We start from the raw sequence: 27,493 nt of genomic DNA, 5'->3' as shown, positions 1-27,493 counted from the left end.
AATATCCTGGATCTTCCCTTGGACCAAGGGAGTCTTCCCATTTAGGGTTTTTGAAGATAGGGCAATCATAGCTTCTGAGGCATACACCTGCTCCACAGGGTCCCTCCCAGAAAAATAGATTTGCTTTATTTGGGAGGAAATAAAGCAACAGGAAAAATCAAGTAGAATTCATTTCTGAAAAGATGAAAATGGAAATCAGTCATAGGTGGATAGGATGATGAAATTCTGGCAGTAAAATGAGGTTGATAGTCATTTAAAGTTGTAGAAGTGTGTAAGATTTTTATTTGTTTTCTGGAAACAATGAAAATAGCAGAAAACAGGCTGGGGAGATTGCTTAGTAGTTAAGAGCACTGACTGTTCTTCCAGAGGTCCTGAATTCAATTCCCAGCAACTACGTGGTGGCTCACAATCACCTCTAATAGGATCTGACACCCTTTCCTGGTATATCTGAAAACAGCTACAGTATACTAATATAAATATAATAAATAAATCTTAAGAAAAGAAAAAAAGAAAATACCAGAAAACATTCGCCATCCTCAGTCAGCCTCCTGCCTAAGGATGTACCTTGAAGAACTAAGCTCTAAAATCACCTCTCCAAGGCCAGGCCAGGCAGGCAGAAATGATCCTTCCCCCCAAAAAATCCAAGCTTTTAAAAAACGATGTTGGTACCTTCAGTATTCCTACACTTATATTTGCCAGAATAAGGTTAAGAAATCTCTGTCATATGGCAGCATGCTGTCCCTAAGCTCAGAAACAGTTGCCTGAGACCCTCTAGCATGAAGACAGTAGGTCAGTTCTGTAGCAACTAGCTCACTGAGGAGGTGACAGTTGAGGCAGATCTTCCCTACTTTGCCATGGTCCATGCTCCATGGAATCTTCCGGACTAAAGGGCAGAAGGGGCTTATCTGATTATAGGGATGCTGTTTCTCTGGTGTTGGTGTTTCAAAGAAAACCCTGTATGCTTTTCTCCAGACACAAAATTAACAATTTCTTCCTGATCACCTTTCAACGTGTTTGGCTGGAAAAGGTTAATGAAAAAACTCAGTATGACAGACTAATTCCCATTTTAATGGTAATGTAACCTAAAAGACACCAGCTCATTCTCTGCACATGTTCTTGGCTATGAGTTAATGTTGCCATAAGAATATACATTTGTACAATTTTTTTAAGTAAAATTCTGATTGGTCAGACTTTAATGAGAGACAGCAAGACCAAAACACTTAACGGCCACTCTTGTCCTTTTCTTCATTGTTGGTCTGTCTGGCCATGACTGACCATAGCACATAGCTGCGCTTCTGTGACTAGCTTTCCAGGACATCAGTCATGGTTTATAGGAAGTGGCGTGAGGCAGACAGCACAGTACAGCCAGGGTCTCAGAGGTTCACAGGAGGCGTGCTCTTGACACAGCATGTCCAACTCTTGCCTTCCTGAGTAGCCGCTGGAGCCCCCTTGCTGAGCTGTTCCTGAATAGAGGAAGACAGGGAAGCTGCAGTTAAGGATTTAGTCTGACAGTAAACTACAACAGGATTTCAACTGTATTACCTGGACAGATGGCTGATCTAAAGGAATGACTAAATTGCTACCTGAAGCAAATATTTTCCAACTGGATCTAATTAACTATTTCTCACTAGAATGGCAACATGATAAAGACTCAGTAAAACTAAATAGGGAAGCTGTGTCTTACTCTGACTATGGTGCTCAGAAGGTACTCCAGTATTTATGAATTACCTAGTTAATAGGGTACAATATGAAATACTGACTGCCCTGACCAATTAGAAGATGAGAATTGTACAAAAACTCTGTCCTGCTTACTAACCACTAACCACCCAACCTAAAATAACAAGTCCCACAACTCTCTTGACCCCCTCCTCTCACCCCTTCCACTCAGGCACCGTTCTATTAACCTCTTCCTCCATGGCTATCAGAGATTTTGGATAGAAACAGAGGCGTATTCCTTTGAAGAGAAACTAGTACAGGATTTGGCTGTAAGTACTGAATGAACTGGGAACAGATATGGGTGTGAATGGGTTTGATTTTTGTGTTTGTGTTTATATATGCTGTGAGAGTCTGGCATTCACGGAGACTCAATTGGAAAAGAAGTAACTGTGTAAATCCTCAGGATGATGTTGTCAATGGTCCTAAGAGCCAGAGGATGAAACTTCAATTAGAGGTGTTAATAGCATCCTCACCCCTAGCTCCATCATCATTAACAACTAACATTTCTTGAGTTGCACAGCTATGTCTTGGGGATTTCATGCCAAGTTAAGTTTTGAGCACCATCTGTTGCAGGAGGGCCCCCCCTGTCCTGCTTACCTCTTGCTAAGACCCCACATCCATAATAATAGCTCTGCTTTGGGGAAGATGCCTCTTTCCTATACCTCACATATCTGGTCCTTCAAACATCTGGCATGCACTGTCTCTAACAGACTTCGCATTCTGAAGCCACTTGAACTGGAACACAGAGGAGCTGCCTCATCTGTTTCTGGGGCGGGGAGCGGTGTGTGCCCTCCCTTCCCTTCTCTGGCTCTCTTCTCCTCACCACTCCTGGTTTCTCATTTGCTCTTCTCATTTGCTCTCTGTGCTAATCCAATTCTGTTTTTCATTCATTCTTTTCTTCCTGTCTTTCTCTTTCTGTCTTCCCCTATTGTCCTGTGTCTTTACCTCCTACCTCCTTTTTTCGTTTAAATCTCTCTTCCCTATTTTCTTTCCCTTTGTGTCTAAGTCCCTTACTTTCCCCACACAGCCCTTTTGGTAAGAAAGGCTTTGTCTTTGTTTTCCCATTTTCCTGATTAACCAGCTTGCAGGGAGCACGGGCAGGCTCTGCTGCCAACCATTCACACAGCTTTGGGGATCGCACATATTCACCAAGTACCACCTCCCCACCTTCCCTACACGCTCCCCCCACCCCCCTACCTCCACTGAAAATGTTACTGTTGCCACTAACATCAGTTACTGGTTTCCTTTCTATAAAGACAGAGAAGTGACTTCTAAATAGCAAGTTTGCACAACAATGCAAATTTTAGTGTGATGCTATTTTTTAAAATCTAGAATAATACAACTGGTCCCCCCAATAAGTTCTAGAGAGTTGTGACTTTTGCCTCACCTCCATCCCTAGACTGCTTTCCAGAAGAAACTCCATGAAGGATTCAGTTTCAAAAGTGACAGTGGGGCTCGGCGGTGGTAGCACACGCCTTTAATCCCAGCACTCTGGGGGGCAGAGGCAGGTGGATTTCTGAGTTCGAGGCCAGCCTGGTCTACAGAGTGAGTTCCAGGGCAACCAGGGCTATACAGAGAAACCCTCTCTCAAAAAAAAAATCCAAAAAGACCCCCCTCCAAAAGTGATGTGGGGTTTCCCTCCTGCACTGGGGTGCCCACAACTTGCATGGAGGTTTGTAGTTGTATGGCCTGTGGTCAGCCATTCACTTTCTTTTACTTCTGTTAATTTAAAATTGGAATGTATCCTTGATTGGCTGGGGAAATGCGTCTGTCTGTGCCAACCTTGCATCCTCAGGACTCCTACCTTGAAATAAGCATCGGGTATGGTCAAGAGCTTGCTCAATGCTTCCAGGCTGATGCCTCTCTGTGCCTTGCACTTTGCCTTCTCTTTGTTCGCATGCAGCTGTGTGGTGCCTGGTGGAATCTGTGCCTAAATCTGTATGTGTTACTCTGTATAGAAATCTCCCAGGGTTGAAGATGAGGAAGAAGAGGAGACAGAAAAGCAACCCGACCCACTTCACCAGATCATTCTGCATTTTAGCCGCAATGCGCTCACAGAGAGGAGGTAAGCATCACTCCCGGGCTCGTCCCCCAGGCCAGGGATGCTGCTCAGTCATAGTGGTCAGCAAAGAGTATGAGGGATTCAGATCTGAGAGCCTCTCTTCACAGCCATCAGGAAACATAAAGGACAGGCTTCTCATCATAATAGAAGACAGACTAAAGATTAAACAGTTTAAAATTCTGACTTTACTCTTAAGTTCCATTTCAGGCCAATACTGACTCGGCTTTTTCAAGCCAAACTGTCTGATTAGTTCACTGGTACATTTAACTTGGAAAGGTTTTTGGTGGGTTTTTTTGTTGTGTTGTTGACTCCAAAAATAACTCACTAAATATTTCTCTTGTTATTTCCAGCAAATTGGAAAATGATCCATTGTACACTTCCTATTCCAGCATGATGGCCAAGGTACACCTGGGTTTCTAGCACCCTGTCACTATCTTTCTTTAGAGTTCTTTGGACATGCAAAATTGTCATGTGAGCAGCAGGGCTGGTGCTTAGTCATGACAGCTTCTAGGTATCACACAGCTCATGCACCATAAGTATGACACCTTGAAACTTTGTAGAAATAGTGACTGCTGGTGGCTGAATTCATGGGACAGTTCAAATGCTGGGTAGATGGGCCTAGGTACAAAGACTATCTGCATCTTCTGCGATCAGGAGAAGTCAGGTTCTTCAGTCTATGTTCAGACAAAACATGCTGGACCCTAGAAAAGGAGTTCCAATGTCTTCGAGAAGCCACAGTAACCAGAGGAATTGCCACCAGGAGTCTGACAAACTTTGGCATACTGAATACACATAGGAAATTGTCCTCAGATAGAAAGACATTCAGGAAGACAGAATATGTTGGCAAATAGGGAACTGGTATTTCTTTGTTCTATCTCACAGCCCCAGTACACAGAGATAACTTAGGGCTTCCATCCTGGGTAGCCCAGACTTACTATCATGGCCCTGGTATTTGTCTTAACAAGGACAATTATTTGTATTCCTTGGTTCTCATCTACATCAGAATTTTTCCAGAGAAGGGAATTCATATCTGTGCTTAAAACAGGTCTCATTGGATATGTGAGTTCCCTGTTCTATCTTGTTCCTTAACCCCTTGGTAACTGCAGAAATGACATTTAAAGTAGAATGTTCCCATGCAGTGATCAAAATGTTCCTAGTTTTACAAGGTGCTGAGGTCCCGAGGAGTCTGAATAATCGCCTGCCCTCTCCCTTGCAAAACATTGTAGAAGAGCTGTGCTCATTAGACGCCCCCTATAACTTGGTTTTCTGTCTCCTCCCTTCCCTGCTCCATGGAACCCAGAGCTGTCAGAGTGGTGAGGATGAAGAAGAAGAGGAAGACAAGGAAAAAACATTTGAAGTGAGTGTTCATAAAGATTAGAACCAGGGCCCTTGCTGGCCTATCGGTTGGGGCTTCAGAATGGTGACCACCATTTGCTCGTGAGACCCACTGTACTGCTGCTGTATCTGAATCAGTAGGTCTAGCCATGGCTCTGCCATCTGCCTGTGTGACTGACAAGCATCAGCAGTGTCCACTCCCAGATAGCTTTGTTCTGATGGAAAAATGTTCTATTTCACAGATACTATAGGAATGGGGCAGTAGAGGGGCAGTAGAGGGGCAGGAGAAGGTCAAATTTAAAAAACCAACAATGAAAAATCAAGGACATCAGAGTCATCCTCACTAGTCTATAAATACAGGTTAGTAGTAGATTTATAAGGCAGTACAGAAGCCCAGAACTCCTAAAATTGCACAATTTTAGATTCCTGTGCTCTTTGATAGGCAAAGTACCCCAAAATATAATCCAGTGATTGCAGGTAGTTACAGTTCTGGTAACCAGCTCCAGCAGAGCACGTCTGCAGTCTAAATGCAGGAACTCTTCTTACATTCAGACAAATTTATTTAAGTGGCCCCCAAGCATGTTTCCTGTATAACAGAACATTCGAAATAAGAACATTTAAATCTTGGCTTCCAAGGAATCTCATGCTGGAGATGGAAAAGCTAAAGCCCTGGAGGCAGCCAAAGAGGAACTTGTCTCCAGGAGAAAGACTTAGAGCGTGTCAGGTGGCCTTGCAGGAGAGACTGGAGCTGAGACAGCAGCGATGGACAGTCCAGACCGTGACATGCATGGCTTAGTTAGGCTAATGCTAGGACCCCGAAGACAGACTGAGAAGGTTCACTAGCTCTTTCTGCTCCTCTTCCCAATATGGCCACATTGAATAAATATCCTTTATCCACACTTTACTATTAAAATAATAATCATAGGTTTCTTTATAATATCAAAGGTGAAAACACTATGTTACCTATCAACATAAAGAGTGGAAAACCCATCATTTAAAGGGTGAGTGAATCATGGGTGTATCTTTTGAAGAAGGTAGGTTGTATCTGGAAATAAAATGTACATGTTTGCTTAATCCAGAATGATGTGCATTGCCTTTCCTGGACTCTCTAAAGATTCATTCTCAACTCACTTTACCATGTTGCATTTCCTCAAGGGGAACATGAGCAGACAGTACAGCTGAGTACACTGAAGGGGCTGAGAGCAAATCTTTCCATATGACTTCTTTTCCCAGGAGAAGGAGATGGAAAAGCAAAAAACACTGTATCAGCAAGCAAGGCTGCACGAGCGTGGTGCTGCAGAGATGGTCCTTCAGATGATAAGTGCCAGCAAAGGTGACTGTTTCTAGGAAAACTCTAGGTACCTGCCACAGAGCTAGCACACCCTGACCTAAAGTCACATTAGCAAGACTGGAGGGGCCCAGTAGGTATGACGTACCACCTCTTTCCGTGGTAACTTAATCAAATCTTCACCCTGGCAGGTGAGATGAGCCCCATGGTGGTTGAGACACTGAAGCTGGGGATTGCCATTCTGAATGGAGGCAATGCTGGTGTGCAACAGGTAATTCAAGGAGGTCAACTCATGGGGGATGGGGAAGAGTCCCTGGGGTTCTTCTACTTGACAGTTCTCACAGAGGAGCTTTCATTTGCTCCAAGAAAGCTACCCACAGTTGCTTGGCTGGTGTTTGTCCTTAGTGGCCAATTACGTCCGAGTAGCTGGGAACATAGATAAAAGCAATAGCCATGAGTCTACATGTAAGTGTGTTCTTTAACAAAGAGGTTTTTAAAGCCTAGGATTAAAGGAACAAAACATTGCATTTTCCCTCAGATGTTCTGCAGAACTGTAAATACTCAGAGGCTATTTCTGAAGCCTCTTGTATTTCAGCACTTTAACCTGTGAACTGCTTTACCATGAGAAAACACAGTAATTCACAGCCCGTTATTCATTTAATTATTCTTCATTCATTAAACAGTTATTTGCTGATTGCTACCAATGCCTGATTCTTCTGTAAAGGCTGAAGTTATTATAGTCGGCAATACAAGTAAAGTATTTGAGAAGATTGGTCTGGGAGATTTTGAGTTCTTGGCAAGCTTGGGCTGTGTAGTGAGTGAACTGTCTCACAAAAATCAGCATTCAGAGATACAGCTCAGTGACAAAGCATAGTTACCCTGTATTTAATTTCTCAGAGTACAAAATAAAATACCCAAACCTCCAATGAGCATTACATGAGATAGTCAGTATTGAAAGCTTCTAGTCAGTCAGTATCCTGAATTAGAATTGATAACATTAAGTCCACAAATGTCAAAAGTTTTATACTGTGCTGAAATGGTAAAACTAATGAGCCTTAATACAATAGAATCTGACTCCCCAAGTAGATGGCTTGACTCATGCATACTTTTTCTTTAATTATTATTGTTACACATATGCATTCATATAAGCAGATAAATATTACCTTCTGAGCCCATTTAGTATAGCTCAAAAGTATGCTTTTAGAGCTGGACCCTTAGTATTGGATAACCTATCTAGGAACTTATCCTTGGGAAAGATTGATTTTTCCTTCATTAATGCCTGTGGTCATTAATTGTAGCGTCTAGGAATAAGACCTTCTGAGGTTTCTTCAAACCAGACTGGCATGTCATCTGGTGGTGTTATTGTTCAGGCCTTGTTTAGGCAACCCATTATTGAGATGTCATGTGTTCAGCTTCCTTGTACTATATATAGAGAAGTCAGTCTCTCAGCTGACACCCTGGTCCTCTCACTATTACAATCTTTTAGCCTCTTCTGAGACTCTCCCTAAGCCTTGTGTATATAGGTTATATTTTCTTAACTATACCAGTTCTTCTCCAAGAGTCTGCTTTTGTATGCTTCTGTGGCAGGGCATTTGCCATTTCTCCATTGGAATTAGGAAGATCATCAGTTGTGACAGTTTTCATTGCTTCCTTCTAAACTGTGTCTCTCTTTTGCAGAAAATGCTAGATTACTTAAAGGAGAAAAAAGATGCTGGATTCTTTCAAAGCCTTTCCGGTCTTATGCAGTCTTGCAGGTAAATATGGAGAAACTACTCACCATTCTTAAAACTTCACAATTCAAGAGAAAGGGGAGAAGGACAGATGGAAGTATACAAAATCAGTTACCATGGAATTGTGGAGAAGATTCAATGCTCACATACCTTAAAATCCAAGAAAGTGGATATTGTTCCCTAGCATTCAGGATTAGATTAAAAAAAAACATTAAGAGAAGAAATATCAATCTCCCTTAGCTACAAACATCCTTCCTGGTGCTGTGGTCTATCAGTCTCTTCCTCCTTTCCCCCACCCTACCCTCCTTTCTTCTTCCCTTCCTTCTCCCTTCTTTCTCCCTTTTCCCCTTCCCTCCCTCCCTCACTTCCTCTTTACCTTCCTTCCCTCCCTCCTTCCCTCCTTTTCCCCTTCCTTCCTATATTCCTTCCTTTCCTCCCTCTTTCCCTCCTTCCCTCCTTTTCTCCTACCTTCCTTCCCTCCCTCCTTCCTTCCCTCCTTCCTTCTCTCCTTCCTTCTCTGCTTCTTTCCTTTACTCCCTTCCGTTCCCTTCCCTTCCCTTCCTTCCTATGTTAGGTTGTTTCCTATGTTCAATGTACACTATAAGTTTTTCTTCGAACATGGATATCCCCCAAAGTGAAACCAAATAAATAAGGGCAAAGGTGGGGGATACCTCACTCTTAGTGATGACTGTTTTCTTTAAACCCATAAAACAACTTGTAATATTACCCTCTAACAGTCCTTTGAGGCTGAATGGGTATTTGGTAAGCACCTATTTTGACAACTCTTTTAACAGAGGTCTGTCCTGGCATGGGAACAAAAGTTTGATGCAGACTAAATAGCAAAGCATTGACTTATCAGTTGATCTCAACTATTTGTTTAAGCTACCAATCATGGTTGAACCAATTTTTGAATAAATATCCAAAAGTTGCAAGGCCACCACACTAACTCATTTTTAAAATGAGCCAACATTCTAAGAAAAGTGTCCTTCTCTAAACTTTCTATGTATTGTGAATTGTCTGAAACTCATTATAAAAGAAACCAAAGTTGCAATTACTTAGCTCATTTACCTCTAATTTGAAGAGTTTGAAGCTAGAACATGATGTCTACCATTTGAAAATTTAGAGGACAAACATCTTTTCAGCAGACTTCATAATCTTTTTTTTAAGATTTATTTTATTTATTATATGTAAGTACACTGTAGCTATCTTCAGACACACCAGAAGAGGGCATCAGATCTCATTACAGATGGTCATGAGCCACCATGTAGTTGCTGGGAATCGAACTCAGGACCTTCAGAAGAGCAGTCAGTGCTCTTAACTGCTGAGCCATCTCTCCAGCCCCCAGACTTCATAATCTTGCCAACCTCATTTGAGTCGGTAAATAGGGATACCATCTGAACTGCAGCATAATCTCTAGTAATTAGCTCTACTTTTTCTCCTAACAGTCTATTAGTTCATTGTCTCTCTCAGGAAAAGAGAATGTAATATTGCTAGGCCTGACTCATTGCTGGTCAAATAGAATAAGTCTTGTGGACTCAGGGATGACAACACCAAGAAAACTGAGATCTACATTACTCTTGAAATTTCCAGTAGGTCTCTAGGAGTTCTCTCAATATGTTACAACACTTGAGACTGCTAAATGTGTTTCTAATTCATGTATAATGATAGAACAGAGGGACAAGTGACATAATTGCAGGATGACTTCTCACAGTTTTAATGTTCTTTAATGGTTTGATTATTATACAAATAACACATATTTGTAAAATACTTAGGCAGTGGGAAAATTAAAACATGGATGTTTAGAAATTAAAGTGAGACTTGGAGATATATAGCACCAATTCAAAATCAAAGCATCAAAGCAACAGGATCCAAATGCCCTTTCCTAGGTTACCCCAACCTGCCCCATCTCCCAACCCAGCACAGCAAGTTCCAAATGACAAAACAGCAGGATAATTTGGAGTTTTTCAGCAAACCTGTTTTATAGAGCATAACCTGGGGTTGGGAAAACTACAAAGCTGGGCCCTGGAGGGATGTCAGGAGGGACGGATAAGAACCCTTGGAGCTTCTGCAGAGGGCCCAGGTTCAGCTTCCAGTGCCCACATGGTGGCTTAAAACTATAACTCCAGTTTTAGGAGACCCCATACCCTCATCTGACTCACATGGGCACTAGGTATGTACACGGTGCATTAAAAAACATGCAGGAAAACCCTTACACATAAAAATAAATATTTTTTTAAACCTGTAAAATAAAACAACAAAGGTAGGAATAGAAATTTCTGTTTTCTGTTTAAAATTCCCAAATCATGACTCTCCGAAAAGAAAGAAAAAGAATGCCAATGTCTTTCTAGTCTCACAGCATCTTCTCTGAACAGCAGCAGAATCAAGGCGAATGTCTAGAGCCTTCATGGGCTCAGTCATACACCTCCCTAAGGGCGATATCTTTATGCTCCAGGACACTTTCCAGATCCAAGAAGGAAATAAACTGTTAAGAAGACAAAAGGAGCTTCCATTAAAAGTAATCTGATCTTACAGTGGTTTCTTTCCCAGCCTCCGGGTAGTACTGGAGCTTGCTTCAGCAATACTTGACCTTAGCCAGGAAGATAGGAGAAAGCAGGGACAAAAACAAATGCCAACTTTGTATGAGTTTAAGAACACCATTGCACACAAGGCTTAATCTCAATGGCTACTGGCTTTTGACCAATGCAGCAACCATAAAAGGGAGTGGCCCTTGAAGTCTTCAGAGTTTCTAGCTCTCTCCTCCAATTCACAGAGATCTTTAGAGAAAGTAAAGGTAGGAGCTGAGCATTGGGTGCAGTTTACAAACTCTCAGAACTCCTGTCTTCCTGATTTGGGAAGTCTTTCCAAGTCTTCATCCATAAGAACAGATTCAAACTAAACAATGATCACCACCTCGATATACATATAACAAGGACTATGAGCTATCACATCTGTAAACTGTAGTACTTGGCATGAACCCAAGGGACCCTCAAGCTTTTAACCAAGGTATTTCTAGGTATTGGTCTCCTTATGATAATGAGACAAAAATATTATTAGTAGATACATTGAAATTAGAAATCTATTTTCCCAGCATAACCAGTTAGCCCTGAACCTTGTTTTCTTTTGTCCATTAAAAGTGTCCTTGATTTGAATGCATTCGAGAGGCAGAATAAAGCTGAAGGCCTGGGTATGGTTACAGAAGAAGGGACACGTAAGTAACTAATGACTGCCAAGGTCATTCTCTTCCTGATTTAAATGTCAGCTCTTTCTGAGCAAAGCCTTTGCATGCTGTTTCCTTTATCTGCAAAGATTTGCTCCACTTGAGCAAAAACATTTCTATCTGCAGCTTTGCTAAGGCCAGCATCCAAGAGAGATGCATTCATGGAGTTCAATGTATTTGAAGAAAGTTTGTTATAGTATTTATGGGCTTCTTACTTTGTACTTTCTCTTTTTCCTCTTGTTACCAGTCATTGTTCGTGAGCGTGGTAAGTGTGAGTCTCTTCCTTGAGTTCCTATCATGTGTGTAAATCTTAAGAGAATAGATTTAATTGCCTCCGTACAAGCAGATCTTAGGTTGGGTGGCTGCATGTCAACTTTTAACCTAGCATTTTGATGCTTAATTAAAGAAGTGTCTTCCATCTGTAAAGCACGGGTTATTATGGGCTCTGAGGCACTGGCTGCCATTGTCCTAGTTGTTCTCATTACAGATGTGTCTTAGGGCTAAACAGTTTACTGTTGGGACTGTGTACTCTGCAGCCTTGGCCTCCAATTAACTGAGTTTATCAATGGTAACCCAAAGGTGCATTTCCAAACCCAATTGTCAGTTTTGGAGTTATTTGCATCAAAAGATGTACCTACCTTGTTGAGGAGCCAAGCAAATGCTGATGTGTATATTATATTTTCAAGGTGAAAAGGTACTCCAGAATGATGAATTCACACAAGATCTCTTTAGATTCCTACAGTTGCTTTGTGAAGGACATAACAGTGGTGAGTGATATCAACTGCTTCATTAGGGGAAAACAGCATTCGTATATGTAACTCATTCCTTTCAGTGGCCTCTACTTGATTCAACTAGTTGCTTTCTGTTTTATTTTCTGTTCTAGTGCTGCAAAGACACACCATGACCAAGGCAACTCTTATTTGGGGACTTGCTTACAGTTTTAGAGGGTTGGTCCATGATCATCATGGTGGGAAGCAGACGGGCATGATACTGGAGTAGTAGTTGAGAGCTTTACATCCTGATTCAAAAGCAGCAGGAAAGACAGAATGAAACTGGGCCTGGCATGGGCTTTTTAAGCTTCAAAGCTCACTCCCAGAGACACACCTCCCTCAACAAGGCTACACCTTCTATCCTTCCCAAACAGTTCCACTAACTAGTCACCAACCATTCAGACATATGAGCCATTCTATTGGTGGCTATTCTCATTGGTGACCACCACACTATCGAAAAATACCGATTCATCTAGTCCTTAAGAAGAGAGGCTATATACAATGACCATTAGACTTATGGCTGCTATTGTTTAGTGTCGCCAAGGCTAAACCACCCCCTGGGATCACAAGTCCTTTCACATCACCTATTGGGTCTCATCTTGTTTTAGATGTCACCATGTTGGCAGGGTATAGAGGAGAGGAGGATCTGCAAGGCTCCAAATATATTGTTTGTGTATAACTTGAGTCACATAGTATGCCACTTATAAGCTCAGCTAAGAGGCATGCTTGGCTCTCTTTGGTATAGTGAGCCTAGGTTCTGACCCAGAACTGGTGCTCTCAGACTTTCAGAACTTTCTGAGGACTCAGATGGGCAACACCACTACTGTGAACATCATCATTAGCACTGTGGACTATCTTCTGCGCCTACAGGTGAGTTGGGGAACCTTAGGCAATGGCATGTTTCATCTCTAGTTATACAAGTTAACAATAGCTATACAGATCCATGGAGACCCAGGATACAAATGTTCCTCAGTAGAATTATATCCTAATAAACCAACCATAAGCTAAAGAAGAATTTCATACACCTAGCTACTAAATTTCATAGCTACATAAGATGATACACTCTGCAGTGGTTTTCAACCTGTGGGTAACAACCCCTTTGGGGGTCAAATAACCCTTTCACAGATATCACCTAAGACCATTGGAAATAGATATTTGCATTATGATTCATAACAATAGCAAAATTACAGTTATAAAGTAACAATGAAAATAATTTTATGCCTGGGGGTCACCACAACATGAAGAACTGTAAAAGTGTCACAGCATTAGGAAGGTTGAGAACCACTGCACTATACCATTTTGGTGGTTTATTCTTTTTTTTTTTTTTTTTTTTTTTTTTTTTTGGTTTTTTTTTGGATTTGGTTTTTTTCGAGACATGGTTTCTCTGTGTGGCCCTGGCTGTCCTGGAACTCACTCTATAGACCAGGCTGGCCTCAAACTCAGAAATCTGCCTGCCTCTGCCTCCCAGAGTGCTGGGATTACAGGCATGCGCCACCACTGCCCAGCTTGGTGGTTTATTCTTAAGATTGTATAGCTAACCCTAATTATGGTTCATGGCTCCTGCCTAGCATTATGAGAAAGCATCATACCATAAATTGCTAGTTGAGAAAACAATACTCAGAATTTCAAGTACAATTTCAACTGAATCTATGCCACTTCCATCCCATTGTTAAGTAAGCATTAGGCCTACATTAGTCAGAGAGAGTCTATATCATCTGACTCTCAAAGAAGGTGTTATAATCTATTTCTTCACACCTAAGGGAAGTTTTAATTCTTAAATATGCATTCAAAGACAAAGTGAGAGGACCTTAGCTATGAAAGTATATTTTAATGGCTGATCTTAGTGTTGTCAGTGAATAGCCAGCCTCAATGGCCAAGAAAGAATAATCAAATAATTTATGGCTAAGAAGTATAGTTTTATGAGAAAAACCTGTTTATGATAATAAGAAATTGATATGTTTTCATATTGTTGGTGTTGAGAAGTCACCTGACTTTTTTCTGTAACAGATTTCTCCCCCTGGTCTTACCACGTTCTAGGACTCAGGAATAATCTACTCAAATTCCCTGCAGTCCAGTTCTCTTATCTATATGATGGGTAGCACTTGCCTCACAGAGTGGTAGCAAATATTGAGAGGTTTGATATTCATCAATTATTTAGAACAACATCTGCCACTTAGCTGCTATTCCTTTGCTGTTACTACGGTTATTTGGATGATAATCACTATTATCTTTGGTTGACATGGTTCATGTTGAATGTTATATATCATAGTCTCCCAGGTACTAAGGCTGGGTGTCACCCTTATATGTTCTTCTCATTGGAGACATATGTGTGTTTGAAAGGTAAGTGTTAGGACTATCTCGGTCCATCTTCACAGGGTTCCCAACTCCTATCATAGCAGAGGCACAGAGATATGGGATTCTTCTGAATTCTTCTTGTCCACTGAGTTTACTTTCCTTGAATTCAGACAGAAAAATATCAAACTCTGCTGTTTATTTTTAGGAATCAATCAGCGATTTCTATTGGTACTATTCAGGAAAGGACATCATTGATGAATCTGGACAGCACAATTTCTCTAAAGCTCTGGCAGTCACCAAGCAAATTTTTAATTCTCTTACAGAGTACATCCAGGTAGGTGTTGATAAATGCAGAAGTGATAACAAATAGAGTATTTTTAACATTCTTATTTTTTATATTCTCTAAAGAGTATTTGGATGCTCACAGTGGCCTATGTACTCACTCCCAATACTGACATTATTTTTTATCTAGGAAAAAGATCCATTGGTACCTGTGGTCTATGAGGTCCTGTAGTCTGTGGTCCCCCACTGGGACTTGTTCATGGTGTTGTCATACTTTATTTTCATTTACCTCATTACATTTTGCTTCCTGCCAGACAAGGTGGCATGTGCCTCTGTCCCAGCACTCAGAAGGCAAAAACAAGTGGATCTCTGTGAGTTCAAGGCCAGCCTTGTCTACAAAGCACATTCTCAAATATCCAGGGCTCTGCTACACAAAGAAACCCTGTCTCAAAGGGGGAGGGGGGAAGGAGACATTTTAGTTTCCCTTTTGAGAATGACTTTAAATGAACAATAAAAGAAAAAAAGTGTTCAACTTAACATTCTTCAGTCTAGAATAGCTGACAAAATATCAATATTTGGTGTTCAGTAAGCATGGAGATAGAATTATAGAACAATGGTATAAACAAACAAACAAATCCTCAGAATCCAACCTACCTATGGTGACACATGCTTACAGTCCCAAACTTTGGAGGCTGGGGTAGGATGATCTTGAATTTGAAGCTGGTCTGGGTAACAATGGTGAGACTCTGTCACAAAATCAAATAAACAACCCAATCCAGAATCGTTGAGCTCTTACTAGGGAAGAAGTTAGTCAACTCAAGTTATAACAAGTGGATCTCTGGCTTAATATTCTAGTTTTCTTCCTCTTTCTGTAACAATCTCTACTTATTTCCTACAACAGTCTACCTACTGTGAAGAGATATGAATAATGCATTTAGGTATAACTGGCTATATAACCAGTTGCCATTTTAGCTTTCTGTGATACAAGATTTTTTAGGAGCAGAACTGACACTTCATTTTTATATTATCATAACCAGAAAACTCATGAATAATATTTGTTCTTTTGTTGATTGAACAAAACATTTAGCTTGTGTTCTCTCCTTAGTCCTCAGAAGGAATATAATTTATTGTCTCTACCATGAAAGCACTTTCAGTATCATTGAAAAAAGTCATATACATGATGTAAAATATTTGATAGGAGATGATTGCACAAGATTTGAAATAATCATTTGCATTATGGCTCAAATCATAACTATTATGTATCAAATATGGAGAAATGGAACTAGGGATAAGTGGAACAACATCCTGAGACTCGGAGTTAGACAACAATAAATGAAACAAATAAAGCACATGTGTAGAGTTCAATGAAAGAGAAAGCTCTCTTGAACCTCAGGGCACAGTCTCATTACAGATACATACTGGATGTAGATAAATAAAGGAGGAGGTACACTGGTCTTTTGGAAAAGTCGTAGAGATGGGATTGTGAGAGACTTCATGAGACATAATGTCAACCATTACTTCAGTTTGCTGCAACCGAAGGAAAAATGAGGAAAGAAAAGAGGAGTGTTTTATCCCTTCTTGTCATTTCCTTCTCTGCCTGTACTTTAAATCTGAGTGTGGCTCTTTTTTTATATCATGGAATTGAAATTTGTTCTGTGAGAAACATTATTTTGAGGGTGAGATGGAATGATCCTAAGCTGAGGACTTGCCTGGGATAGAGAGTGGATACAAGGCCAGCTGGTTAAGGAAACCCTGTCTCAAAATTTAATTTTAAAAGGTCTGAGGATAGAGCTCAATAGTAGAGTTTTTGCCTGATATGTGTGAGGTCTCAGGTTCAATTCCCCAGTACTGAAAATAAAAAAAGAAAAGAAAGAAGGAAGGAAGGAAAGAAGGAAGGAAAGAAGGGGAGACAACTGGATTTTCATTCACCATCAAAATCATGAGGTAACTGGTACATTTAGATTCTATTTTCTCATAAAAATAAATATAAAACTTAGTATACTACCTAGAATTTTTTTTAATGTAGCAAAGTTAAACTATATTAAAACTCAAAATAAAAAGAGAAGAGCTATCATTTCTCAGCCTTTTGGCTAAGATTAACTGTAAGAAGAGAAGGGCTCCATTAAGGAAAGGACAGCAGTGTCCCACCTAGGGACAGATACAGACTTCTCAGAGGAGAACCTATGAACAAAAAGAAATTTCTCCTGGAGTACTCAACACACCAGAAGAGCCCATGTTCTGTAAATACATGTTTCTTTTAATAGCTAGTTTTATGTTGAAATGAACTTATTGGCCTCTAGTATACTACCTGGAAAATGGGACCTCTAAGGACCAGAAACTGAACATGGATGAACAGTGACTTATAAACATGCTTGTGTGATTTGGGAAAGTAGGTAGTACTTTTTCCTCTCAACTTTCCCTTGGGAATCCTACTAAGACTCTTACATTCTTGATATAATAGGTGTGTCCTTTTCAGACCTTTCTTACTGAAGAGAAATTTGGAGGTTGAGTAAAAGATTAAAACCAACAAACAAAACAAAGCAAAGCAAAACAAAACAAAACAAAACAAAACAAAACAAACAAAAAAACCCCAAGCCTTTGAAGGAGAGTTAAGGAAGGAGAGCCATAAATAGGAAGGTTCCTATCCTGGAAAAGCAGACTGGTAACTAAGTCGTCTACACTTGGCTTTGAGAAAAAAAAATATTTGAATTGGTATATAATGTTTAACTTAGTAAAAAAAAACCTAGAAGTAGTTGACCACTGAGATTATTACTGAGACTTTGAACTTTGATTAATCAGAAGTTGTAGCACTCACATGGTACGTTGCTTGAAGACAACAGGTAGATTGTCTCTGATACCCTTGTTTTCCTTAAAAGACCTTTCAGAGAAAGAACTAGGTGAAGAGAGGGTAGAGCAGTGGTTCTCAACCTGTGGGTCGTGACCCCTTTGGAGTTAACTGACCCTTTCACGGGGGTTGGGGGGGCACCTAAGGCCATCGGAAAGCATAGATATTTTGCATTATGATTCACAACACTAGCAAAATTACAATTGCAAAGTAGCAGTGGAAATAATTGTATAGTTGGTGCCGACCACAACATAAGGAACTGTATTAAAGGGTTGGAGCTTTACGAATTCGAGAGCTGCTGATGTAGAGGAATGCCCGTTGGACCTTCTTCAACAGTATTTAACTATTTCATTAACTATATCCTTCATTCTGAAGCTAAAAGACAATCAGAGGGCTATGAAACCCCCATTCTCCACCTAGAGAGAAAGTCCTGTAATTAGAAAGGATGAAAAGCAACTTGGGAAAATATCAAAGCATAAAATAATGGTGTGAAAGGTACTGCCTTTTCACATAAAGCATAGTCAAATGCCCTGATAGGAAGGGCTCTGGGTGACACAGTGTGGAATCAGGCTGTCTCCTCTCTACAGGGCCCTTGCATTGGGAACCAGCAGAGCCTGGCTCACAGTAGGCTGTGGGATGCAGTGGTCGGATTCCTCCATGTATTTGCTAACATGCAGATGAAGCTCTCTCAGGTACTGTGGCCTGTTCCTCTACATATTCCATTACAGTGAAACTGTTGGGTTAACTTCCTTTCAACTTCCCCTTGTGGGTGTGGCTGTGTAATCAAAGGCTGGGAAAGCCAAACAGATTAGGTCCCATTCTTAAAACTGAAGACCAAAATGGGAAACAGGTGTACATCTCCAAGGGCATCCCAGAGGGGCCTTTGCATGAACGAAGCTTCTTCCTTCCTTGTGTCCCGCCAAACTATTATTTCATAAGTGCCTCAACACTGCGTTCCATGGTGCTCATCCCCTTCGCTTCCCTGTCATGGTCCTTTCATTTCACAATACCATATATCAATCAACGTCTCTCACCTGCAAAATGTTGCATGTCTCTGTCATCCACAAATGTCCCTTCCCCTGCTTCCCCTCCTTATCCAGCTCTACCTCTCCTTCTCCCCATCTCTCTGGCAAGACGAATCAGAACCACTCAGAGCATTTATTATGAACAAATAAATGTAGCATATGCAGTCGGTGATCGCCTCTCTCCATGGCAACACATGAGGAGCACTTCAAGATGTGTTTCAGACTGATTGAGGGACATTTGCAGCGTTAATTTAAATCGGAAGATTTCAAGGCTATCACACCTGCCTCCTCTCTTTTGGAATGTGCTGTTTGACCCTTCATTTTTTCCCCTTTTGACTCTGGCCTTATGGGAAAGGAGTTCTCAAGGGACTCCTAATTTGGCAGTAACATGTCCATGTCTGTGTCAACCATGACAGGGTGGTGTAGAGGCTCTGGAGATCAGAGTCCTTACTCCACTACCTCTTCCTCATCAGTGACGTGGGGAAAGTTCCTCCCTACTTCTGGGTTTTGGTTTCATCATCTATAAAGGATTCAGGGTTAGAAAGGATGGCCTCTGTTGTTGTGTTGTTTTATACAGTAGAGCTATGACACACAATAGGGAAAGTTCCTCAGGAAACTGAATGCTAGACCAAAGCTTTTGACAAGAGAAACAGAGAATCAGTAAAACAAGTATGACCCAGAAAAAAAATTTAATAAAAAAAATTACCTTCAAACTGATAGGTGATGGCTCAGACTATCAATCCCAGCACCCAGGAGGCAGAAGCAGGCAGATCTCTGAATTCAAGGCCAGCCTGATATGCAGAATGAGTTTTAGGACAGATAGGGCTGCACAAAGAAACTGTGTCTCAAAAAAATAAATAAATAAATAAATAATTGCCTTCAGTTTATTCTTGCAAGCATAATTTTCTGATTTTAATTTCATCCTTAGATGAGATCTTTTACATATCGTCCTGTATATGCTGAAGGGTTTGCAGCACAGAGGTAGTTTTCCAGTACTCTGCCTGTATTGCTTGTATTAAAACTAAACAGAACATCAAAAGGAACAGCATGCCTAAATACTCTTTTAAGGATTCGGTGGTTCCCTGATCACCACCAGCTACAACTGGGGGAATCTAATCCACAAAGAAAGGAGAATCTACTTGGTAATCTAATGTTTCCTTAGGTGGATTACAACATCATCTCCCATGAAGCTTATAATAAGTAGTTCTCCAGTACAGAAAACAACAAATAAGAAGTACCTGAAGGGTTTTAGTGTATGGGGCCATTAAGTAGCTTTTAGTAACAGTCTGTATATCTGCTGCATTTGTACGGAGCAGAATGTGAAGGAGCTGTGTTGGATGAGCGTCCCTGTACTCTAGGCAGTGGATTTAAGCCATCTTCATGCACATCGAGAAGGGAGCTCATTCCTGCCGTGATGCAGCCTTCACCTGACCTTTCCAGAGAAGGCCCTTCTTGCTCACTTCCCTGGACTTTGCTAAGGGATCAGATAGCTCAGGGGTATCTCCTGTTTCTGTTCTAGGATTCCAGTCAGATCGAGCTGTTGAAGGAACTCTTGGATCTCCTTCAGGACATGGTGGTGATGCTTCTGTCCCTCCTGGAAGGTTGGGCTGTTTGGTATAACTAGGCATTGACACAATTGTAATTGGTCTGATCACTAACCTTACTAATCACACAGATTATCCTTCTCGCAGGTCACTGATGTCTTAAGACATTTGTTAGAACGACAAATTTTCAGAATAAAAAAAAATGAGTGAGGGGCACATGGTCTGATGGACAAAGCCTGAAACCAACTCATTTGATGCCAATAGGAAAGCCAGAATGAACTGGGGAAAACCTCCAAGCTTTGCCCCTGCCTGTCCTCTCCCTCTCCCCATTGCTTTTTGACATATCTGGCTGCCAGTGTGTATGCCAGCCATCTAATTGGGCATCTTCCCAGGTCAAAGGGGATCAAAGGGACGCCATGTATCCCTATGTATTCCCAGAGATCTAATAATAAAACCACCTCATAGGCCCCAGGGCAGAAATAAGGCCATGGTGTGGCCACTTCCCTCTTGCCCTGGTTTCTTGTCCCTTGGTTCCTGGTGGGCTATTTTCAAACCATTATGGTCAGAAATGAGCTGACTCATTTGGCACATGAGTCTTTTAAAAATAGCTGCCTGTTCAGTTGCATGATAACTTGGGTTCATTTATATATTTGTATGTCTTTTTAAACCTGCCTCACAGGAAATGTGGTAAATGGGACTATCGGAAAGCAGATGGTTGACACACTAGTAGAATCGTCTACTAATGTAGAGATGATCTTGAAATTCTTTGACATGTTCTTGAAACTTAAAGACTTAACCAGCTCAGATACCTTCAAAGAATATGACCCAGATGGCAAAGGGATCATCTCTCGAAAAGAGTTTCAGAAAGCCATGGAGGGTCTAAAGCAATATACACAGTCAGAGATCGACTTTCTCCTTTCATGTACAGAGGCTGATGAGAACGACATGTTTAATTATGTGGATTTTGTAGAGAGGTTCCATGAGCCAGCCAAGGACATAGGGTTCAATGTGGCAGTGTTATTGACAAATCTCTCTGAACATATGCCCAACGATTCCCGTCTCAAATGTCTGTTAGACCCAGCAGAAAGTGTGTTAAATTACTTTGAACCATACCTGGGTCGAATCGAGATCATGGGCGGGGCCAAGAAAATTGAGCGTGTTTATTTTGAGATCAGTGAATCCAGTCGAACTCAGTGGGAAAAACCTCAAGTGAAGGAATCTAAGCGACAGTTCATTTTCGATGTTGTCAATGAAGGCGGGGAGCAAGAGAAGATGGAACTGTTTGTGAACTTCTGTGAGGATACAATCTTTGAGATGCAATTAGCATCTCAGATCTCAGAATCCGATTCAACTGACAGGCCAGAAGAGGAAGAGGAAGAGGATGAAGATCCTGCTTATTCGATAGAAATTGAGGGGGAGGAGGAAGATAAGTCTTTTGAGTCTGCCTCTGCGTTTGCCATGGCCTGTGCCTCAGTAAAGAGAAATGTCACCAAGTTTCTAAAGAGGGCAACCTTGAAGAACCTCAGGAAACAATATAGGAATGTGAAAAAGATGAGTGCAAAAGAGCTGGTCAGGGTTCTCTTCTCCTTCTTCTGGATGCTGTCTGTGGGCCTCTTTCAGTTGCTCTTCACGATCTTGGGAGGAATCTTTCAGATCCTCTGGAGCACAGTCTTTGGAGGGGGCCTTGTAGAAGGGGCAAAGAACATCAGAGTGACTAAGATTCTAGGTGACATGCCTGACCCCACCCAGTTTGGGATCCATGATGATGTTATTGAGGCTGACAGGGCAGAAGTGACTGAGCCAGGTGTCACCGCTGAGCTGGTCCACTTTGTAAAGGGTGAGGCGGGAGATACAGATATCATGTCAGACCTCTTTGGAATCCACTCCAAGAAAGAAGGTGGCTTAAAGCAAGGGCCTGAAGTGGGATTAGGTGACCTCTCTGAAATTATCGGCAAGGACGAACCCCCGACATTGGAGAGCACTGTGCGGAAGCAAAGGAAAGCTCAGGTAAGCCTGATTCCAGCTCATTGCCCTTACCCCCAAATGAATCCAACTGAATTTTGTAATCAGCACTGACATGGTTTGCACAGGTAATAACCCTGCATTAACACTGGTTCTGATAGGACTATGCTGACATTCCAGGTTGACCAGGTGTGGTGAGCTTGGGGCTTAGAAAGGTGTCTCTGTGTTTAGTCACCAAGAGGACTTCTAGTCTACATTGTAGACTTTGAACATAATGACCTGAAACCTTCACCTGCTTCAGACTTTTATTAGGTTAGCATTCATGGTGTGCAGATTGATTTCCTGTAAGCCTAGAAAACCAAGTATAATGCATTTATTAGGTTAGCTTTTTTTTGGTGTACAGGGTGATTCAGTGAAAGCATAGAAAAGTAAGTATAGTGCATGAGATGTCTTATGAGGCGGTATTTCAATGTATTCTTTAGGCTCTGACACACTCCATTTCACTGAAGCTGTATAGTAGATATGTTCTATTTCTCTTATTACCTTTATAATCCCAATAAATCAAATTCCATTAGCTGGAAAGGTTACTAAACACTAATACTTAGCAATTTCATATAATGTTGATGACAATAATTGCTCTTTATTGATAACCTATTATTATTGATGAGTCAGATTGTGCCTGGAACATTCTTATCATTAAGGATTTGAGGCAGTCAAGAAGATCAAATGGATAAGACAAAAGTAACTTAGAGGTCATTGGCCACAGGATGTTCTGCATGTTCCCTAGCATCTCTAGCAACCTGTAACTCATGGTGCCACTTTAGCATCAAAGAAAGAAGTGAGGTTGCTGGCAAAGACTATAGCCATTCACTAACTCCACTGCCATTTATTGGAACATTAACATGCACATGCCTCTGTTCTGGGGTCTGAGAATTGAGTTATAATGGATAACTCATTTGTCCTTGTAATTTTATAGAAAAGACAGACACTAGACAAGTTGGTGCGCCTCAGACGTATGCTAGGCAGGAGATACTGTGAAATGGAAAGGCCAACGAGGGGCATGAAGAGCCAGGGAGGGAGGCACCAACATAGGTGCCCTTACTGTGTCATTTGCTCTGTACTGTTCCTGGGTAGGTGCATGACATAGAACCATTTGGAAAGGGATAGAAACTAATTTGGGTGCCACATGCCTCCCACTGTGTTCTGGTTAACAAGAAAAGCAGTAGTTTTGCTTTAATGGAACTTTGTCTCTAGTGCAAAAGGAAAATAATATAATTACCATTTGTGATGCTTGTTCAGCTTAGTAAACAAACTAATGGGTGAGAGGGGACATGGCACAATCATATAGGTCCTCTGGATGGATATATAATTCTTGTTATCATCTGCTATAAACAGGGCAGCTAGCAAGGCTCCTGAAACAGTATGACCGGAACCAAATCCTAAAGAATGACAGGCATGTAGAAAGCCGGGGTTTCATGATCCAGGCAGAGGGTAAGGCTCCTCAAAGTCCCTAGTACACAGAAGGATTCAGACTCCTTTCCAAGAGAGGGAAGATAAGAGCATTCAAATATAAAAAGCAATAAGTAAAGCGGTACAGCATGAAGATAAAGAGAGAGAGGAAGCCAGGCTCCGAGAGGATAGACAGGCCTCACGGGGAGCGTGGTTTTCTTCTGAGTGTAGTGGCTGTGAACCAGAGGGACCAGGGCAGTGACAAGGGGCTGGTATCAGGCAAGGAGCTTGTCAGAAAGAGGAAGATTCCAGATTAGATATTCTGTGATCTCTTGCTTTCATAGGGCTCCTTCAAGGTTGGAGCAAAGTGCCCTGCTTGAGTTGAGTAAACAATAGGGAGGCAACTGAATTTTCAGTCTTGAGGTCTGATTTGGCATCTCTCAGAAGTAGCAGGTTTGATGTATTGCAATACATTCTGCAACCCTGAGAGAAGCAGTAATGGAAGGTGGGGGTAGGGGGTACCACAAAGCCTCTAGGACTTGGTACCAGAAAGAAGAAAAAGGCTCATCCTGAACTTTTTTCTCTGAGGAACCCTTGACTGGTTGCTGTTTTTTGATCTAGGCAGCGGAGATGAAAGCAGTGCGTGAAGCTGAAGGAAAAGCTGAATCTGAGAAGGCTGAGTGAGTTCCCCGTGGTGTGGGCTACTCTGTTTCATGTGGTAGTTAATACTTGACCACAGCTGCCGTCCTTCAGCTGTGGTAAATAGAAAACCTGATTTCTACCAATGCAGACAACAGGTATTCTACAAGCCCTGGCCATACTTTTCTTTCTTCTTTCTTCTTTCCTTTGCTTTCCTTTCCTTTCTTTTTCTTTTCTTCATCCTCCTCCTCTTCCTCTTCTTCCTCCTCCTTCTCCTCCTCCTTCTTCCCCTTCCTCTTCCCCTCCCCATCCTCCTCCTCCTCCTCCTTTTTTGTCTCAGAGTCTTCATATAGTATTGCCTAGAATCTTCATAGTTTCGATGGTGTGAACATCTGTGGTGTTCATTTAATATCTATTATACGGCAGGCCTTTGCCTTGCTTTGCTCTTTTAGACACCACACTTAATTCCCATCCAAGTTTATAGGAATAGGTACCATTGCTAATCCTAAGAAGGCTTACTTAGTAAGGACATTTTTTGAAAGGGGAATAAAAAGCATTGTTAAGTCTAATTCCAAAATAACACAAACTCATATTACAACCCATGTCCATATCGGATCATCAAAGTGGTCACCGCTCATTAAATATAGATTTCACACCCAGGAAGAGAACTGATACGGAGCAGGCTGCGCCCGCCTTTCTTCTACATGCTGAGTCGCCCTTTCCCCTCCCCCACAGCATGGAAGACAGAGAAAAGGAGGACAAAATCAAGGATGAGGGACAAGCAGAGTACCTGTGGGCTGACGGGACAATAAAGAAGACGAGACGGCGTGGCCAGAAGGCTGAGAAGCCTGAAGCCTTCATGGCCAATTTCTTCAAAGGGCTGGAGATTTATCAGACCAAGTTACTGGTGAGCTCTCCAGCCTCCACCCTTCCTACTAAAGGTGCTGGCCTGGAGGGCCTCCAAGCCAGCCACTTATTCGTGTTACTTTTCCTTAGAAATGATTCCTCCACTTCCTCATTCCCTCATTCCCATTCTTTTCCTCTTCCTGTTTCTCTTGTGTTGAAGAAAATGGCGGCTTACCTAGACACCACCCTCAAGCAGATTTATGTACATTGTGTGGGAACTCAGCTGGCTCTGATCTAAAATGTCAGCAGTTCAATCTATTGGGATAAAGACAAAAAGATTCCTGTGTTAGGCTATGTTACTCAACTAGTCCCCAGACATTGTTACTGTAGGTACAAGCAGGCCTCAGGATAGTGTGTGAATTATTTTTCTGATAAGTTGCCCCCTTGAGGTCCACTTGCTGCTCAACCAGGACTGCTTTACTTAACTACACTTCAGTTGGCACCATCAGTGAAGCCCCTAGGCAGGGTCTAATTCTCCCGAGCAGCTACAGGCCTATCCTCCAAGGCTTGACTTTCTTAGGGAACTCTGAAAAGCAGGTGAAGGGCTGTGATTCCGAGATGGATGAGAACTCTGGACCACAGTCTGGCTGCACTGTGTACAGGGGAGGGGACTGCTTAGCTCTTTGCTGGTGGCATGCGAAGAGATCTGGTTTATTGTGACATGATCCACGGTAAGGTTCCCTCGGACATACTCTTAAACAATTTTGGAATAATCAACATTTCTAGTTCCCTTCAAACAACCATGCCTGTGCTTACAAGGCCAGCACTGCCCTGGAAGAGCAAAAACTGAGGCATCAATCCCTCTGTGAGCCTCTTGCCGGGCACCTTTCAGTGTCAGAAAGGGAGGTCTCCTTCCCACCCACTGCTCTTCTACCTCTGCTTCTTCTTTTCTTTTCAGCACTACCTGGCCAGGAATTTCTACAACCTGAGGTTCCTTGCTCTGTTTGTAGCCTTCGCTATCAACTTCATCCTGCTTTTTTATAAGGTGATACTTCTTTGAGGGGTTACTGGCTAAATATACAACAAACCGAGCATGCCGTACATGAGGGGAAACTATAACCAAACTTTTACTCTTAATTGGAGCAAAAAGTTAATGTCCAAGGAAATGTCTAAGACATTGATCTCTAAGCAAAAAAAAAAAGTGCAATGTTTAGCAATGGGAGAAATGTAGAGAAATGCAGAGAATGCAAGAAAAGCAAATTAGGGGGCTGTTTCAACAGTTTGGATTCCTATTTAATCTAATCTCTAACTATTGAGCGTATCCCGTATGCTAGATGCCATTGTACTGGCTGGTTTTTTTGTGTCAACTTGACACAGGCTGTAGTTATCACAGAGAAAGAAGTTTCAGTTGGGGAAGTACCTCCATGAGATCCAACTGTGGGGCATTGTCTCAATCAGTGATCAAGGGGGGAGGACCCCTTGTAGGTGGTACCATCTCTGGGCTGGTTGGTATTCTTGGGTTCTATAAGAGAGCAGGCTGAACAAGCCAGGGGAAGCAAGCCAATAAGAAACATCCCTCCATGGCCTCTGTATTAGCTCCTGCTTCCTGACCTGCTTAAGTTCCAGTCCTGACTTCCTTTAGTGATGAACAGCAGCTTCGAAGTGTAAGCTGAATAAACCCTTTTCTCCCCAACTTGATTCTTGGTCATGATGTTTGTGCAGGAATAGAAACCCTGACTAAGACAGCCATCATAGGAACTATGGAGCATTTTTAAATAAATAGTGAATACAGTTCTTTCCTTGGGGAATAAGCTGAGAATAGGGCCTATCCCTGTTGACACATATGAGGAACCATGAAGGAAAAATTAATAAGAGGAACAGAGGTTCACCTCAGCATAATGGAAAATTTTGAACACTGGTGAGTGGGTCTTGCATGTTGCCAGCATGTAAAGACCCTTCCTAGATTCTTGACATAGTCTGTTTTAAAACTAAGGAAAAAAGAAATAAATTTTCTGCTGATTCTTGATTAAAACTAGCATTTCAATTTGTTACGAAACAGTATTTTTCTCTACATAAATCCTCAGTTTGACGGACTAGTAAGTTTTGTTGCCTGTAGAAGAAGAGTGGTAGTCTATAGTGAGGTGTATGTAGCTTGGTTTGAAACATACTAAGGCTGAGGGGAATACAGCTATCTAGGCGGAGACAACAATCAGGCATTTGAAACTACAGGATAAAAGTTTGTGGGGAGGGGTGTAGAACTGAGAGTCATTTGTCGGAACAGAAGGAGAATCCAAGAATGAACGAATGGAAACACGGACTGTGTGTAACTGGTGCTTGTGCTCCACATGGGCCTGTGGCTGCTTTCTCTCTTGCCATAGGATTACAGATAGTAAAAAGGCCCATAATTTAAATTTATTTTGCTTTCTTTTCAAGAGATAGACTTTGTTTCTACCTTGTCCTTATTTGCAACTATTAGAAACACTGGGGA

The 27,493-nt window shown here is 41.6% G+C and overlaps 1 protein-coding gene across 1 annotated transcript in view; it reads left to right on the top strand.

Moving 5' to 3' along the window:
- The window catches only part of Ryr3 (ryanodine receptor 3), a 410,215-nt gene that overhangs the window by 363,990 nt on the left and 18,732 nt on the right, over positions 1-27,493 (top strand). The window contains 18 exon segments of the mRNA XM_052181674.1: positions 1,889-1,985; positions 3,675-3,781; positions 4,129-4,180; positions 5,079-5,135; positions 6,347-6,446; positions 6,593-6,672; positions 8,079-8,155; positions 11,266-11,339; positions 11,596-11,613; positions 12,035-12,115; positions 12,900-12,988; positions 14,619-14,747; positions 18,128-18,232; positions 20,085-20,166; positions 20,789-22,116; positions 24,142-24,200; positions 24,895-25,066; positions 25,964-26,050. Coding sequence (XP_052037634.1) covers positions 1,889-1,985; positions 3,675-3,781; positions 4,129-4,180; positions 5,079-5,135; positions 6,347-6,446; positions 6,593-6,672; positions 8,079-8,155; positions 11,266-11,339; positions 11,596-11,613; positions 12,035-12,115; positions 12,900-12,988; positions 14,619-14,747; positions 18,128-18,232; positions 20,085-20,166; positions 20,789-22,116; positions 24,142-24,200; positions 24,895-25,066; positions 25,964-26,050 — 2,794 coding nt within the window.

The sequence above is a fragment of the Apodemus sylvaticus genome, chromosome 5 (assembly GCF_947179515.1).
Source record: "Apodemus sylvaticus chromosome 5, mApoSyl1.1, whole genome shotgun sequence".
Taxonomy (NCBI): Eukaryota; Metazoa; Chordata; class Mammalia; order Rodentia; family Muridae; genus Apodemus; species Apodemus sylvaticus.
The sequence above is the reverse complement of the archived record's forward strand: the minus strand, read 5'-3'. Positions and strand labels throughout refer to the sequence as shown.